The sequence below is a fragment of the Oncorhynchus masou genome, chromosome 12, assembly GCF_036934945.1.
Source record: "Oncorhynchus masou masou isolate Uvic2021 chromosome 12, UVic_Omas_1.1, whole genome shotgun sequence".
Classification (NCBI taxonomy): domain Eukaryota; kingdom Metazoa; phylum Chordata; class Actinopteri; order Salmoniformes; family Salmonidae; genus Oncorhynchus; species Oncorhynchus masou.
Window position 1 is genome coordinate 36,029,999 of NC_088223.1, and position 15,771 is coordinate 36,045,769.

At 42.5% G+C, this 15,771-nt stretch overlaps 1 protein-coding gene across 2 annotated transcripts; it reads right to left on the bottom strand.

Annotated features, from left to right (window-relative positions):
- Positions 1-708: 708 nt before the first annotated feature.
- Positions 709-15,126, bottom strand: LOC135549953 (cyclic AMP-dependent transcription factor ATF-6 beta-like). Of its 2 annotated transcripts, none has more exons than XM_064980358.1 (17): positions 14,818-15,126; positions 13,390-13,469; positions 12,566-12,647; positions 12,121-12,180; positions 11,936-12,018; positions 11,551-11,737; positions 11,174-11,338; positions 10,310-10,467; positions 9,951-10,130; positions 5,636-5,718; positions 5,283-5,492; positions 4,695-4,802; positions 4,352-4,451; positions 4,092-4,159; positions 3,761-3,863; positions 3,561-3,645; positions 709-3,352 (listed from the first exon to the last, which is right to left on the bottom strand). In XM_064980358.1, the coding sequence occupies exons 1-17, from the start codon at positions 14,888-14,890 to the stop codon at positions 3,084-3,086; spliced, it is 2,094 nt and encodes a 697-aa protein (XP_064836430.1). In that variant the 5' UTR covers positions 14,891-15,126; the 3' UTR covers positions 709-3,083. The 2 variants fall into 2 exon arrangements, with proteins under 2 accessions (XP_064836430.1, XP_064836429.1); XM_064980357.1 differs by having other exon boundaries at positions 12,545-12,647.
- Between the last annotated feature and the right edge of the window lie 645 nt (positions 15,127-15,771).

The window sequence follows — 15,771 nt, forward strand, 5'->3', positions numbered from 1 at the left end:
AATCTCGCTCTCAGTCATCTGCCTTCTGCTTTACAGCTAGGCATTACTTCAGCAATTAGGCCCTTGGTTCTCTGTCAAAGCAGTGCCCTGTCCTCTGAGAATTCAAATGTACTTCACCATCTCACGTCACCAGTCTGGGCTGAACATTCAACTACCTCAGCTTGTCCATGAATAATGATGGGTTCTTGTTCTTGCCCTGAAAAACATAGCTGCCAGTCTATATGAAGCTTTGTTTACATGGTCACCAGACCAGTTTTCCTTTATTTTTAGGTTGTCCTTTTGCATGCATTTCCCCCTGATGCAAAACTGCTCCTCCTGCTGCAAAGACAAATTTGACTTGTTAATCATTTGCAGTGTATTCGTAAGGCTACATGCACGAGCGAGATGAAAACCCAGTAGCGAGATAAAGTGACAGCATTCAGTAGAGAAGGCATTCTCTGCTTATTTGCACAAGACCAAGCCAAGGATGGTATTTGTATCAGCTGACAATTAAAGCTGCTGGAACGAGGCCAACTACTCTGGCTTTCGGTTTAAGAGATCGAATCGAGGTTACAGAAAAATGGTGACAGACTGGAGGCGTAAGATGATTTAGAAGGAAAACGTCGGTGGATAGCGTCAGAGCCCTATTGAACAATATATATATTTTTTTTTTAGAGTTATGTTCATGTTGATCCTGCTTTTTGGGTATGTTCAAGAGAAAGGCAACAGTGTACTTAAAAAAAATCACTTTATTTATCAAATTCAAAAAGGCAGCAGCTCAAACTTCTCATTCAGGGAAAAAGGACATTTTTAAAGTTTTATTTATAAAAATTCATTTAAATAAGAAAAGACAGGTGGCGTTGAACACACACATTATATATATATATACACACACACACACACACACACACACACACACACACACACACACACACACACATTGTACGGAATAGTATTACGGCCAAGTGAAGAAAAAAATTATAATAATGGCGACGGGTGGTGGTACTTGGATTATACATTTTTTTTGCACGATAAAGATTAAAGTGCCAATATTTCGAGAATAAAGTCTAAAAAGGTTGTGCCACAGATTATTTTCAGAAGGAGGAAACGTGGTTACATACATAGTACTTCTCTACATATCATGCAGAAAATGATAATCCAAGTACCACCACCCGTTGCCGTTTATTATTTTTTACTCTTCACTTGGTCCGAATACCCTTCTGTAACATTGCTTCCGTTATAACCATAGATTTCCATGCTTAAAGTTTTGCTGTGTGTGTACATGTAATGTGTGTGTGTGCGGGACAGTGAATTGACATGTAAATGAAAAAGGGAATGTCTTTGGTCCAACACCTCACATACATGACTAGTAGTAGCATTGTGTTCCTGTATTTCATTGGCTAAAGTAAGGTCTGAAATAGAAATAAGACTACAAAGAGACCCCTCAACACCCCTAACACAACTTGTACAGTTTCATATCCATTTAAAAAAAAAACATTTATTTTAATAATAATAATTCTACTTTAAAAAAAGTTAAAACATGGGTGGTATTCCCATAAGAACGGCATTATTAACTCAAAAATACACACTTGCCAAAGAAGTGCGTGCAGTGCTTCAGGCAGAGAAAGACAGACAAAACATAGCGAGAGTTCACAGAGAGTTTGCAACTAAAGAAAATGCCTTCACATCTTATTGTAAATTCAGAAATCACTTTTGGTCAAAAGACTAAGACTGCATTTGTGTGTGTGTGTGTGTGTGTGTGTGTGGGGGGGGGGACAACAACCACCAAAAGAAAAACAACTGAAAATGATGCTTACAGTTTACTGGAATTACTTCACATATACTGTGTATGAGAAACAATAAATGTTATAATTTCAGAGTGACTGGATGATTCTGGATAAAGTGTCAGTAGTTGCTGGTGACATTGAGAATGTATTCAGATGTTAATACATCCTAGGTTTTTTCTCTGCACTATCACAGCTGTTGCTGTTCTCCATAATTACACGGAGACACAAATGGATCAGCTGCCAGATTTGTGCAAGTGAGAAAATCACCTGTATATAGAAACACACAGTATGATCAAGGTGGTGGTCTACATTCAATGCAAATATATTTAGTCCATCCATGTACTTATTATTACTGTGCTCACTTCTGGAACATAGGAACAGCAGGTTTGTGCACATAAGATGCAGAGGTTTAGAGGACAGAATATAGGTATGAATTTTTTTAAAGTAACTCAACAGCTACCGTTTATATTTACAACCAATAAACTCAAGTTAAATAATCCTCATACAAATCCAAAACACATTTGACATAAAATAAACAAACAAAAACCAAATCTAAGCTGACAACTAGCATCTGACCTGCATTTTCTGCAGGAACCCTCTGAATGGAATTTCAATGGAAAGCGATAAAAAACAAATATACAGACAACCTCTACAACAACAACAAAAACTCAAATGAAACCACGAGCAGTCCATTCTACCACTAGCTGCATATATATTTCAGTGATTAGTTCTGCGCTCTGTCTTAGTGCAGTGAACTGCCAGGTCTATGTTTTGGGCAGGTTTTAAAAAACAAGTATATATTAGGAAATGATTTAGTTAGTAGCCATTGGTAAACTTGAATCCTAGAATGTAAAAAATATATATAAATAAAAGAGGGTGTCAAGTGGGATGAGGTTAAATAACGTGGGTGATGGCATAGCCTTTTAGGTTCGCTTTGTTTTCATATTTTTTTCCCCCTTCAATTTTATTTGACTTCTTCAATATAAAAACAGAGCAGGTTTACAAAGTGGCTATTACTCATTGGTCTATTAGTATATTGAGTCTTCGGTATAATAAACACATTTGCTTTGAGTTGCTGAGACAACGTTTCAACATCGGGGCACCGCAAGGTCATTGTTAAACATCCGTTTCAATTAGTACAGATGGCCTCCGTAATTCCATAACAGATTTGCCTCCTACAACCTTTCAACTCTCCCTTATTAAGTCCTCATCCCCATCTAACTTCACATATTCGATCTCCCATTACCCTCTGTCCCGTTTTCCACTACCTCTCCTTTCTCCTCCAATCCCCCTCTCGGTTGTTCACCTTCAATAACCTCAAACCTGGCCCCCCTGGCTGACGTAATACTCAGCCTCCCGTCTTCTGACGGGTAACGGTTGCCGTGGAGACTCCGCTCCGCCGGTGTGGGGATGGTGGCGGCCTCGGAGGGAGGTGTGGTTGCTGTGGTGATGGTGGGCGGGGGGAGCCGAAGGGGGGTCGCGGAGGGACGGGGGAACATCGGAGGCTTTGATGGGGATGATCCGGGTGTCCATGACCTCACAATCCACCTGCATCATCATCTCATGGGATTTGTTATATAAACTCTCTGTGGGAGGGCGAGAGAAAGAAAGAGTGCAATGTAAAAAAAAGAGACAGTGACAGGGATATGGGGAGAGGAGAGTGTACAATAGATAGCCTTTATTTGTCTAACTAAATAACAAAAAAAGTGTTTGGGGCAGTGCATTGGGGCTATAATTATGCATAATTCTAAACCGCTGATAGTTCAAACTAGATATCAAGAAAAACAAAGTCACCGTTGACAGACATAGCCGGCATCACCAGGGACATTTTGGGCCGTGTGGTCTTGTTGTGGCTGATGGCAGGCAACAGCAGGTGATCCTACAAACAGAAAGTACGTTCAGAAATGTCAGGACATGTTTGTTTTGCATTTTTCAAATGACACCCACCGTCCGTTTTTATTCACACTCGGTTTCACTTCGCTGTTCCGTCTTACCCGTCTGAAGGAGACCACGTAGAAGGTGTCCTCACGCCGGTCGATGGCATCCATGAAGTCACTGTAGCTGATCTCGGGACCGGCAGGAAACACTTGTATCTGACTGTGAGAGACAGAAGGGAAGTTAGGCCAAGACAAATAGCATTCATTTAAAAATAATAATAATTTAAATGGTCGGACTCATTCCAGCAGTGTTTTTCCTCAGTTGATGCAAATGCCACACTTGGTTTAGTATGGTACAAGTGAGCATGCAAAAGTCAACGAATCACTTAGAAATCGAAGCATGAACACCCATTGTTGACTACTGGGAAATGTGGTCTACGACGGTTACCTCTCGATGGAACGATGGGTCTGTATGGGAAGATATCGGGAGAAGTTTGTCTTCCTTAGCTGTGCTTTCTGTAGAAAAGGGAAGGGAAACAACGATGATGAATGTGTGCACCCAAACAATACCAATGAACACCAGCTCGAACAGCTAGGTCGTTCAACACACCAGAGGGTATCATGAGTACTCACCTGCGCATGTGAACTTGAAAAACTAAGAAAATATGATCCGATACAGAAATACTAAGAAAGTAAATGAAACCACACCTGCGCTATTTTAGCTTTTTTCACCATCTTTGGCTTCCCTCCAGACTTCTTCCTGTCGATCTGGTGCCTGTGAACCCATCCTCTCAGCTCATCCGCCAGCCTGAAAGAGGACGTGAAACAGTCAGCTACAGCCAAGATGAGTGCACAGATAATGTACTAATAACATATACAGTGGGATCTATGAGGATATTATATCCCGCCCCACTTTCAACACAGATATACGAGAACACAGGTGCACTGTAAATAGAGTAGCAATATCATATTTGCATAAATGTGGTGGGTGGGAGAGAAAGAGAGAGAAAGAGAGAGACTCCTGAGTTGCGACCATAGCAGCATCGCTGACCTGAGGGACTCGGAACGGTTGAACTGCCTGCAGTCATTGGAGGTGAAATAGCGGTCGATGTCCCGCAGGACCAAATCCTTCACGTCACTGAACACGTCACTCAGGTTCCTGAAAACAGCCAAACACGTAATGCAGATTGAAACAGCAACTTCGAACAGATTCAGCATCCTTCCGAAAGCCTAAATCAGTATATCACTACTATTCTATGGAAAACTAGTGCGTTCAAGGGCACAAGTCCTTAAAGGGCCGTAAACTTGAAGTAAACACTTAACAGGCAAGTAGTATGTGGACATCGTTCATTTTATGACAGCCTGTTACTTACTTCCAAGATCAGACCAGTATGACTGCATTCTAGATTATTAGACTGCATGAAAATCTTCTGCTCAGCTCAAACACTGTCTTGTTCTCTAAGGGCGTTCTACTCGGCCATGTTTGCAAAGCCTCATCAATTAAAACCTTTGGTAGATGCATGATTGGCTGTACGACCCACATGGGCAGCAGTTGCAGATGGCTGTGAAAAGGTCATAATGAACAGGCTCACCATCATGGATATGCAGAATGAACTATGAATTGGACTTTATTACCCACCTAAACTGGTATGAATCGGTGGATTCCCTCTCCACTTCTCCTCCCTTCCACCCATCCTCTCCTCCCTCCTCCTCCTCCTCCTCCTCCTCAGGATCCATCCTTTCCTCCACTCTGCTGTGTTCCTGAGCCGTCTCAAACTCCAGGAGACGTCTTCCTGCGTGAGGCACCACCTCTTCCTGTAGTCCCGTCTCCAGCTTCCTGTCTGTGATACTGGAGGAAAACATTTTGTCAAAATCAAATATTAAATCATGGAGTTACGCACATGACTCTTTAAAACAAAGGATTTGTTTTGGCCAATTTGCCAATTGTTAACACTTAATTGAATGGAAGTGACTATGAACAGTGACTTTTACCTGACAGGGCCGAAACTGAAAGTCATGAACAGTAGCACTGCCATGACGCAGACGGCCCTCTTATTGTTACCAGACTCACTGCCCTGGAACATAGAGAGAGGAGAGTTAAAGCACAGTGTACACTGTACAAACACGTATCCTCAATCACATCTTTGAATGTATCTAGTCATTGCTTAAACAGACAAATCTTAATCACATTCTTAAAACTTTCATTTAGAAAGATGAATTGAAAGCAATGCAGTCCATCCAGTCCATTAGGGAAATCCATCTCTGGCTCAGTAATGTAATCGCCGAACACATTTGCTTAAAGCCGCGATTATGTCGCTTTTTGGTCGACCCCGACCAAATTCACATAGAAATGTGAGTTATAGATCTGTCATTCATATGGAAAGCAAGTCTAAGAAATATTAATTTTCCCAAAGTCTTCTGCCTCAGTTTGTATGATGGGAATTTGCATATATTCCAGAATGTTATGAAGAGTGATCAGATGAATTACAATTAATTGCAAAGTCCTTCTTTGCCATGCAAATGAATGGAATCCCCCAAAAATGTTTCCACTGCATTTCAGTCCTGCCACAAAAGGACCAGCTGACATCATGTCAGTGATTCTCTCACATAGGTGTTGTGTTGACGAGGACAGGGCTGGAGATCACTCTGTCATGCTGATTGAGTTCGAATAACAGACTGGAAGCTTCAAAAGGAGGGTGGTGCTTGGAACCATTGTTCTTCCTCTGTCAACCATGTATACCTGCAAGGAAACATGTACCGTCATCATTGCTTAGCACAAAAAGAGCTTCACAGGCAAGGATATGGCTGCCAGTAAGATTGCACCTAAATCAACCATTTATCGGATCATCAAGAACTTCAAAGAGAGCAGTTCAAATGCTGTGAAGAAGGCTTCAGGGCACCCAAGAAAGTCCAGCAAGCGCCAGGACCGTCTCACCAGTACAGAGCTTGCTCAGGAATGGCAGCAGGCAGGTGTGAGTGCAGCTGCATGCACAGTGAGGTGAAGACTTATGGAGGATGGCCTGGTGTCAAGAAGGGCAGCAAAGAAGCCACTTCTCTCCAGGAAAAACATCAGGGACAGACTGATATTCTGCAAAAGGTACAGGGATTGGACTGCTGAGGACTGGGGTAAAGTCATTATCGCTGATGAATCCCCTTTCCGATTGATTGGGGCATCCGGAAAAAAGCTTGTCCAGAGAAGACAAGATGAGTGCTACCATCAGTCCTGTGTCATACCAACAGTAAAGCATCCTGAGATCATTCATGTGTGGGGTTGCTTCTCAGCCAAGGGAGTGGGCTCACTCACAATTTTGCTTAAGAACACTGCCATGAATAAAGAATGGTACACATCCTCCTAGAGCAACTTCTCCCAACCATTCAGGAACAGTTTGGTGATGAACAATGCATTTTCCAGCATGATGGAGCACCTTGACACAAGGCAAAAGTGATAACTAAGTGATATTGACATTAATATTTTGGGTCCATGGCCAGGAAACTCCCCAGACCTTAATCCCATTGAGAACTTGTGGTCAATCCTCAAGAGGCAGATGGATAAACAAAACCCCACAAATTCTGACAAATTCCAAGCATTGATTATGCAAGAATGGGCTGCCAACAGTCAGAATGTGGCCCAGAAGTGAATTGACAGCATGCCAGGGTGGATTGCAGAAGTCTTGAAAAAGAAGGGTCAACACTGCAAATATTGACTCTTTGCATCAACTTCATGTAATTGTCAATAAAAGCCTTTGACACTTATGAAATGCTTATAATTATGATTCCATTGTAACATCTGACAAAAATATCTAAAGACACTGAAGCAGCAAACTTTGTGGAAATTAATATTTGTGTCATTCTCAAAACTTTTGGCCACGATTGTACACCAGCTTCAAACAGCTAGAAATACAATATATTTGGTTAAAGGCCTAAAATGAACTTTTTGGTCCATCAGCCACTGTGGCAGGTAGATGGGAAGAAAAAAATCAAACAGCCACTCAGAATTTTTTTACCGGGCTAGATATTTTCCCTCCATAATTACAGCAAAGAATTGTCAAATAAAAACAGAATAGATGACCATGATTTGATTTGTAATGTTTCTAAAACAATGTATTAGTAAAAAGTAATGTGGTGTATTGCTCCATTTCATTTTAATCAAAATATCAGAGGAGACCATTTTCAGATGCGCCTATGGGGCCACTTGAGTCGTGTCATGTAAGTCTGTGTGAGATTTGGGATCTGACCAGGGCATCTCTTCGCTATCAGTTGAAGCAGCAGACTCAAACTAAAGTTAAAAAACAACCTAGCTTGTGAACAAAATGTAAATAGCCAAGAAACACAAAGACAAAGTCTCAGTTTGTAGACTTGAGAGTAATTTAGACCAACTTCTATACACAGCGCCTCCACAAATTAATCAGCACTTCATTCAGAGCGCACAGCTCTCCTGCCAGGCAGTGTTGCTGCGTGAGGTGGGATATAGGATTTGTATTTCTTTGTTTGATTAGCAGCTTTGAAACAAAACAGCAGAAACACTCTGAAAACAGCTACTGCAGCATTTTTCTACAATAAATTGCAACTAGCACGTGCTCATACTTGACTTCTGACTATTTTTTTATTTGGAAATACAGTGCCTTGCGAAAGTATTCGGCCCCCTTAAACTTTGCGACCTTTTGCCACATTTCAGGCTTCAAACATAAAGATATAAAACTGTATTTTTTTGTGAAGAATCAACAACAAGTGGGACATAATCATGAAGTGGAACGACATTTATTGGATATTTCAAACTTTTTTAACAAATCAAAAACTGAAAAATTGGGCGTGCAAAATTATTCAGCCCCTTTACTTTCAGTGCAGCAAACTCTCTCCAGAAGTTCAGTGAGGATCTCTGAATGATCCAATGTTGACCTAAATGACTAATGATGATAAATACAATCCACCTGTGTGTAATCAAGTCTCCGTATAAATGCACCTGCACTGTGATAGTCTCAGAGGTCCGTTAGAAGCGCAGAGAGCATCATGAAGAACAAGGAACACACCAGGCAGGTCCGACATACTGTTGTGAAGAAGTTTAAAGCCGGATTTGGATACAAAAAGATTTCCCAAGCTTTAAACATCCCAAGGAGCACTGTGCAAGCGATAATATTGAAATGGAAGGAGTATCAGACCACTGCAAATCTACCAAGACCTGGCCGTCCCTCTAAACTTTCAGCTCATACAAGGAGAAGACTGATCAGAGATGCAGCCAAGAGGCCCATGATCACTCTGGATGAACTGCAGAGATCTACAGCTGAGGTGGGAGACTCTGTCCATAGGACAACAATCAGTCGTATATTGCACAAATCTGGCCTTTATGGAAGAGTGGCAAGACGAAAGCCATTTCTTAAAGATATCCATAAAAAGTGTTGTTTAAAGTTTGCCACAAGCCACCTGGGAGACACACCAAACATGTGGAAGAAGGTGCTCTGGTCAGTTGAAACCAAAATTGAACTTTTTGGCAACAATGCAAAACGTTATGTTTGGCGTAAAAGCAACACAGCTCATCACCCTGACCACACCATCCCCACTGTCAAACATGGTGGTGGCAGCATCATGGTTTGGGCCTGCTTTTCTTCAGCAGGGACAGGGAAGATGGTTAAAATTGATGGGAAGATGGATGGAGCCAAATACAGGACCATTCTGGAAGAACCTGATGGAGTCTGCAAAAGACCTGAGACTGGGACGGAGATTTGTCTTCCAACAAGACAATGATCCAAAACATAAAGCAAAATCTACAATGGAATGGTTCAAAAATCAACATATCCAGGTGTTAGAATGGCCAAGTCAAAGTCCAGACCTGAATCCAATCGAGAATCTGTGGAAAGAACCGAAAACTGCTGTTCACAAATGCTCTCCATCCAACCTCACTGAGCTCGAGCTGTTTTGCAAGGAGGAATGGGAAAACATTTCAGTCTCTCGATGTGCAAAACTGAGAGAGACATACCCCAAGCGACTTACAGCTGTAATCGCAGCAAAAGGTGGCGCTACAAAGTATTAACTTAAGGGGGCTGAATAATTTTGCACGCCCAATTTTTCAGTTTTTGATTTGTTTAAAATGTTTGAAATATCCAATAAATGTTGTTCCACTTCATGATTGTGTCCCACTTGTTGTTGATTCTTCACAAAAAAATACAGTTTTATATCTTTATGTTTGAAGCCTGAAATGTGGCAAAAGGTCCCAAAGTTCAAGGGGGCCGAATACTTTCGCAAGGCACTGTATAATGCTCGCACTGTAGAGCCCTGCATATCTTCCCTCCCACTCCACCCTCCCACCCCGTACCTCTTTCCCGACAAGCCTCTCCCTTAGGGCCTGGTTCTCCCTGCGGAGGCGCTCGTTCTCCTGCTGCGCCTCCCTCAGCTGGCCCTCCAGGTTCTGCAGGTACTCCTTCTTCTTCTTGCGTGACTGGCACGCCGACTCCCGGTTCTTGATCATCCTCTGCTGCCTCTTCATCACCTTCATCTGTGACACGGCCGGAGGGGAGAACGCATGAAAGTGAATTATGGCAGAAGTTGTTAACAGCAGCTGATTGCACAGCGTATGATTCGACAGTGAAGACTGAGGTAATACAACAGCTGACGAGTGAAGAGAGTGAAGGAGACTCAATCCTACTCACTGACATGTGACTGACAGACACTCACATCAATGCCATTGCTCCCTGGCAGAGAGGACGCTGGGACTACGGGTTTGCTGGGGAATGGGGTTGTGGGGCTATGGCCGTGAGGCATGGTGGGAGAGACAGGCTCCATTTTGACGATGGCTGGAGTGGACCCCAGACAGACAGACTGGGAAAGCACCACTAAGGGAGGAAAGGAATGGGACATCACTTAGCTATTACATAACCATGCCATTACATAATAAATTATCTTACCAGACAGACACACTAAAATCCAGAATCCGGGTAGTAAAAAAAAAGAAGAAGACTGACATGTAAATAGTTTCTCTCTTCTTTTTACCCCCTTTTCCTCCCCAACGGACTCGGGAGGCGAAGGTTGAGTCATGCGTCCTCCGAAACATGACCCGCCAAACTGCGCTTCTTAACACCAACCTGCTTAACCTGGAAGCAAACACCTGACGACCGAGGTCACCCTGCAGGCGCCCAGCCCGCCACAAGGAGTCGCTAGAGCACGATGAGTCAAATAAACAACCCCGGGCCAAACATTCCCCTAACCCGGACAACGCTGGGCCAATTGTGCGCTGCCCTATGGGACTCCCGAACACGGCTGGTTGTGATACAGCCCGGGATCGAACCCGGGTCTTTAGTGACACCTCTCAGACCGCTGCGCACTCGAGAGGCCCCTATAAATAGATTTCTAATCAACAACCGTTGCAGGAATATACATTGACAGGCATTGTGTCGATTTGAGCATGTACACAAACACACACAAGGACAGACAGAGAGAGTAACTCGAAATAAAAAATATATATTCAAGGATCCCCTTTAATTGACATTGTGTATTCACCAAACGTGTGTGAAAAATGGTCAGTCTGGTCCCAGGACTCACCTGGCCTGCTCTGGTCCATGCTAGGCAGGCTGTGCAGTATGAGGGCCTTGGCTGGACTGGGAGATTGGGGGACGGGGAGAGCCGATAAACACACAGGCCTGGGCTGGATGGGAGGCTTACTGCTCAGGATGGTACTGGCTTTGATGGTGGCCGCAGTGGGGTGGACTGGAGGGAGGATGTGTATGAGCGATAGAGAAAACAATGTGACAGAGAGCATGAACGCGTGAGAGTTAAAACCTCTCCCACTCACTATAAATGTCTAAGTACATTTGCATCAAAATTACATGAAATACGAAGTCTGCTCTCTTGTGGATGAAGTCTTTCCTGTGCAGCACGTACACCTACAGTATAGCTGACATCACTGTAGCAACACACACCTGTGGCAAGTGCGTCGATGCCATTGTTGGCTGCTGTCTGGTGTTGCTGTGGCTGTGGGAGCAAATGGGACTGTGGTTGGGCCTGTGGCGCAGAGGCCACCGTGACTTCACATGTGCCAAGTGGTGGCGACAGCACATCTCCAAACATATAAGGAGGTGTGGGCGGGTTCTCCCCTTTCACTGTGATCTGAATGGTAGAAAGAGAGAGATGTGGAAGACATGAAACTTAAAAAAAAGAGGCTTCACACCTTTGTTGCACATTGGTTAGCTTTGACATTCTAACTAGGCTAACTAGTTCAGAGACTCTGAGACACAGTCATGCATCAATGTTGCATAAGGTGCCTTTCGTTGTGTGATGTGGAAGTTGATCTCTGTCTGGACTGACCTGTGAGTCTGGGAGTGACGTCAGGGAGCAGTCTGAGGCCAGCGAGGAGGCAGGGGAGGGAGGCTCCGCCTTCACCCGGAACACTGGAACAGCACACACAAATGATTCAAAAAGACATAGTGAATATTTCACATTCCAGGATAAAAAGACACACACATGTAAGCAATAGCCAAAGAGGAACTTACACATGTCCACTGGCAAAGGCTGCGTTATCGTCATTTTATCTTTCAATATGGGACTGTCCCCTTAAGAGTGAGAGGAAGGCAGAGAGACAGCGGGGAGGGAGGGAGCAAGGTTATGCAAGTACACTACAACTGACGCTGAGCTACAATGACACCTTATTGATACATTGAAGTGGTAGTGCATTAGGGAAGTATTGATGTTCACATAATTACATTTCCACTTATAGTTTGAGGTCAAACGGCTCAAAAGTCTACTGTACATTACTCCTGCATTAGCCCAGTACATGTTTGATCTTTAAAATAACATTGAGAAATCCTCAGGCCCATATCATTCATCTTATTATTTTGCTTTGTGGGCCTTCTATAACAGTAATAACATGTCTACTACCACAACTAATAAGGAAAACCTATTTTTATGCTTACTGACATGTTTTATTCATCTCTGCACCTGTGAGAAGGTTGTCATCCAGGTGTCTCCACGGCGACGTGGGATTGTCGGGATCAAGAGTCAGCACGAGATCGTTGTCAAACTGCGAGGAAGCGAAGCACAGAATTAGGCCATTGTCTGGATTAGTCAGTAGGTTGACAGGGGGCACGCAACCGGTTTCCCCAACAGGCAATCAGACCCATTATGGACCGGCCCATCTCAGGCTCACTCAAGTTACCTTATTTAACGTTGGCATCACACACTGAACTATCACCACTGCTAGTTAATGTTTAACGCTGCCTGGCTGATATATACTGATACTGCTCTCATAGAGCAAGAATGAGCAGATTGTCGCACCATTGCACACTATTTTATTTAAACTTTATTTTACCAGGCAGGTCAATAAGAACAAATTCTTATTTACAATGACGGCCTGGCAACCCTGAATGGACTGAGATGCTTGCATCAGATAGGCCTTGTCTTATGTGGTCCAGATCTTAATTTGAGATACACTTGTGTAACAGACTTAATCACAAATCAAGTCCATGGGAGATTTGAACCTCTGAATTACCTGTGTTGTTGGATCTCATATGTGGACCATATTGTTAAAGCAGATATGGAGGTAACAGTGGTGGTTACCTCATATTACTAACAAACAAGACATTTCCAATGGTTGATTGTAGGGATGTAGATTGGAATCGGCCCCATGTTGAGTACACAGGGAATGAGGTCTAAATCATTGAAAGAGCAATTAGCGTCACTTCAATGTGGTGATACAACATGTGCAGTACAGTGGCCAGAAAATACAGTCAGGGTCTGTGAGCAGAAACTCTCTTTGTCCTTACCAATGTTTCATATTTCGGTCGTCTCGTGTACTCCCCGTCCTCTCCCTCCTCCATGCTCTCGCACTGGTACAGACAGGCATCTGGGACAGACCGACAGACCAATTAGTTAGTACTGTAGGAACACAATAATTTACCGACACGCTCAAGTCTAGTTGCTTGAGTGTCAGTTGCTATAGCGTTCGTAAAGCCTTCTCACTGTCCCACAGCGACCTCTCGTCCGGTTTCAGTCACGGGAGTCCAGTTTGGGTCTTCTGGATTTACAAAGAGGGGGAAATCTAAGCAGTGGAGGGGAAGCTGGCTTAAAATAAATGAGGATTTCAGCCTTGAGGTGACCCAGCTTTAATAGCAGAGGGATCAGATACCCACCTACTCTGTGCTGAGAATTGTTCCCCATTACTGTTGAATTTCAATTAGCAAAGGGATAGCAAAAGTCTTAGCTACTCATGATAATAGTAAACCCCATTAACTAGAGGGCCAATTTATTAAATTAAATTGTAGTTCAAGCCTACATTATCGTGGGGTGATTTTTGTCTTGAAAGAACACTGAAAGAATACGAAGTAGGCTATCCTTTACAACTATAAAACGTTTTCCAGAACTGGTTTTGATTCATACTACAGGCCTGTTGAAATTGTGTCTATCATAAAGAGTAAATGTAAAAGTTAAATCAGGTTCAGCAATCACAGGAAGTTAAAGTGCTCACAGTTGACTGATTGCATGAGACAACCATAGACTTAAGTCTGCAAACTTGAGCATACAAAAGCAATGACCAGGGAGTCAGTAAAAGGGGAAGTTATCTAAAATACAGTGCCCTACAATGAAAACAACAAGGATGAAAATGCTACTGATTTAAGAAAAAGATAGATGCTCAGATATTCCAGACCACCAGATGTCCCATAAATCTAACTATGTTTTCAGTCTTTGGGTAGGCTAAGCCCTATGGTTGTTTCACATATTGCATACAGTTGTAATTCAGGTATTTGGGCCTGATGGTATTTTCAGCTAGACTGTATCTTATGGAAAACGAAAGCTTGCAGAACGCAAGCTTTTCTTGCACTAATAATAAACTAGCTAAAGCCCCATCTCATCTGTGCATTCACATGTCCGGCTTGCAGTCCAGTGTACAAGTATAACGTTAGCTAGTCATTGACACACCCACGAAAGAAACCAAACCACCCCCAACTGCGTATCATTCTACCACCAACTTTCATATTTTGATTTTTTTCGCAATTTGTTCCCTTTGTCAACCTGTTAAAGGTAGGGTGAGTAAAGGGAATATGCATAATCAATTTCACGCGTTCGTGATCAGCTGAAAGTCGCGTTAGCTAGCCACAGTAGCAGATCATTTTAGATACGTAGCTAGCTAACGCATCCATGCTGCCCAGGTGGTAAACATACATTACAGTAACGTTACCATTTATGTACCTTACCCCAATCTTCGCGTGTCAGAAGGTTATCAGCGAAGAAACGACTATCCAAATCAGATAGTAAATCCGTAGTCATAGCCAAATGCGTTTGTTGGGGGGGGGGGGGGTGTAATCACTGATAAATTATATCAAACAAAAAAAGATAAATCCGCGAAATCGATTTTACAGCGAATGATGCTCAATTTGCGATTGGGTCCATCGAAACATTAGATTTTGTATTTATTTTATTTCATAATATCCATTCGGTCCACAGCACCATCTCGCATATGATTACATCCAGACACGGGAACGACATTTCCGGCAAAAGCCCGTCCCATTTTCAATGCAGGATCCAATCAGAGCAACGATTTGTTAGATAGATTTTTCAATCGACCTGTCAAGTAATAGTATTACTATTTACTAAGCGTAAACAGTTGTGGGTGGTCAGAAATCAGATGTTTAAAGGTGATTCCGCCCACTCACGCATCAGAATTTTGAGAGACTTAAAAAATATCAAATACTAGACATGTAATTAGGCATTCCTATCAAATGGACTGGTGATAAAATCAATCAACTGTCAGAGAATAAGGAACATTTTCTTTGCTCAGGTGATGTATGAAAATAAATGAAAATCTAGCTTACAACAGGAGAAAAACGATAGCCTCCCTGAAATAAATTAAATTGTTTAATCACTTTAATTAAGTATCAAATCAAAATCTAATTGTATTCATCAAATGCTAGGTGTAGACTAACAGTGAAACGCTTACTTACGGGCCCTTCCCAACAATGCAGAGCGAGAGAAAATAGAGAAACAATAGAACATTTATAATACAAGTAACAATAGATACACAATGAGTAATGATAACGTGGCTATATACAGAGGTACCAGTACGGAGTCGCTATGCAGGAGTACGAAGTAATTGAGGTAGTTATGTAAAAGTTGACAATGAACGTACAACTATGAATAAAGTGACAGTT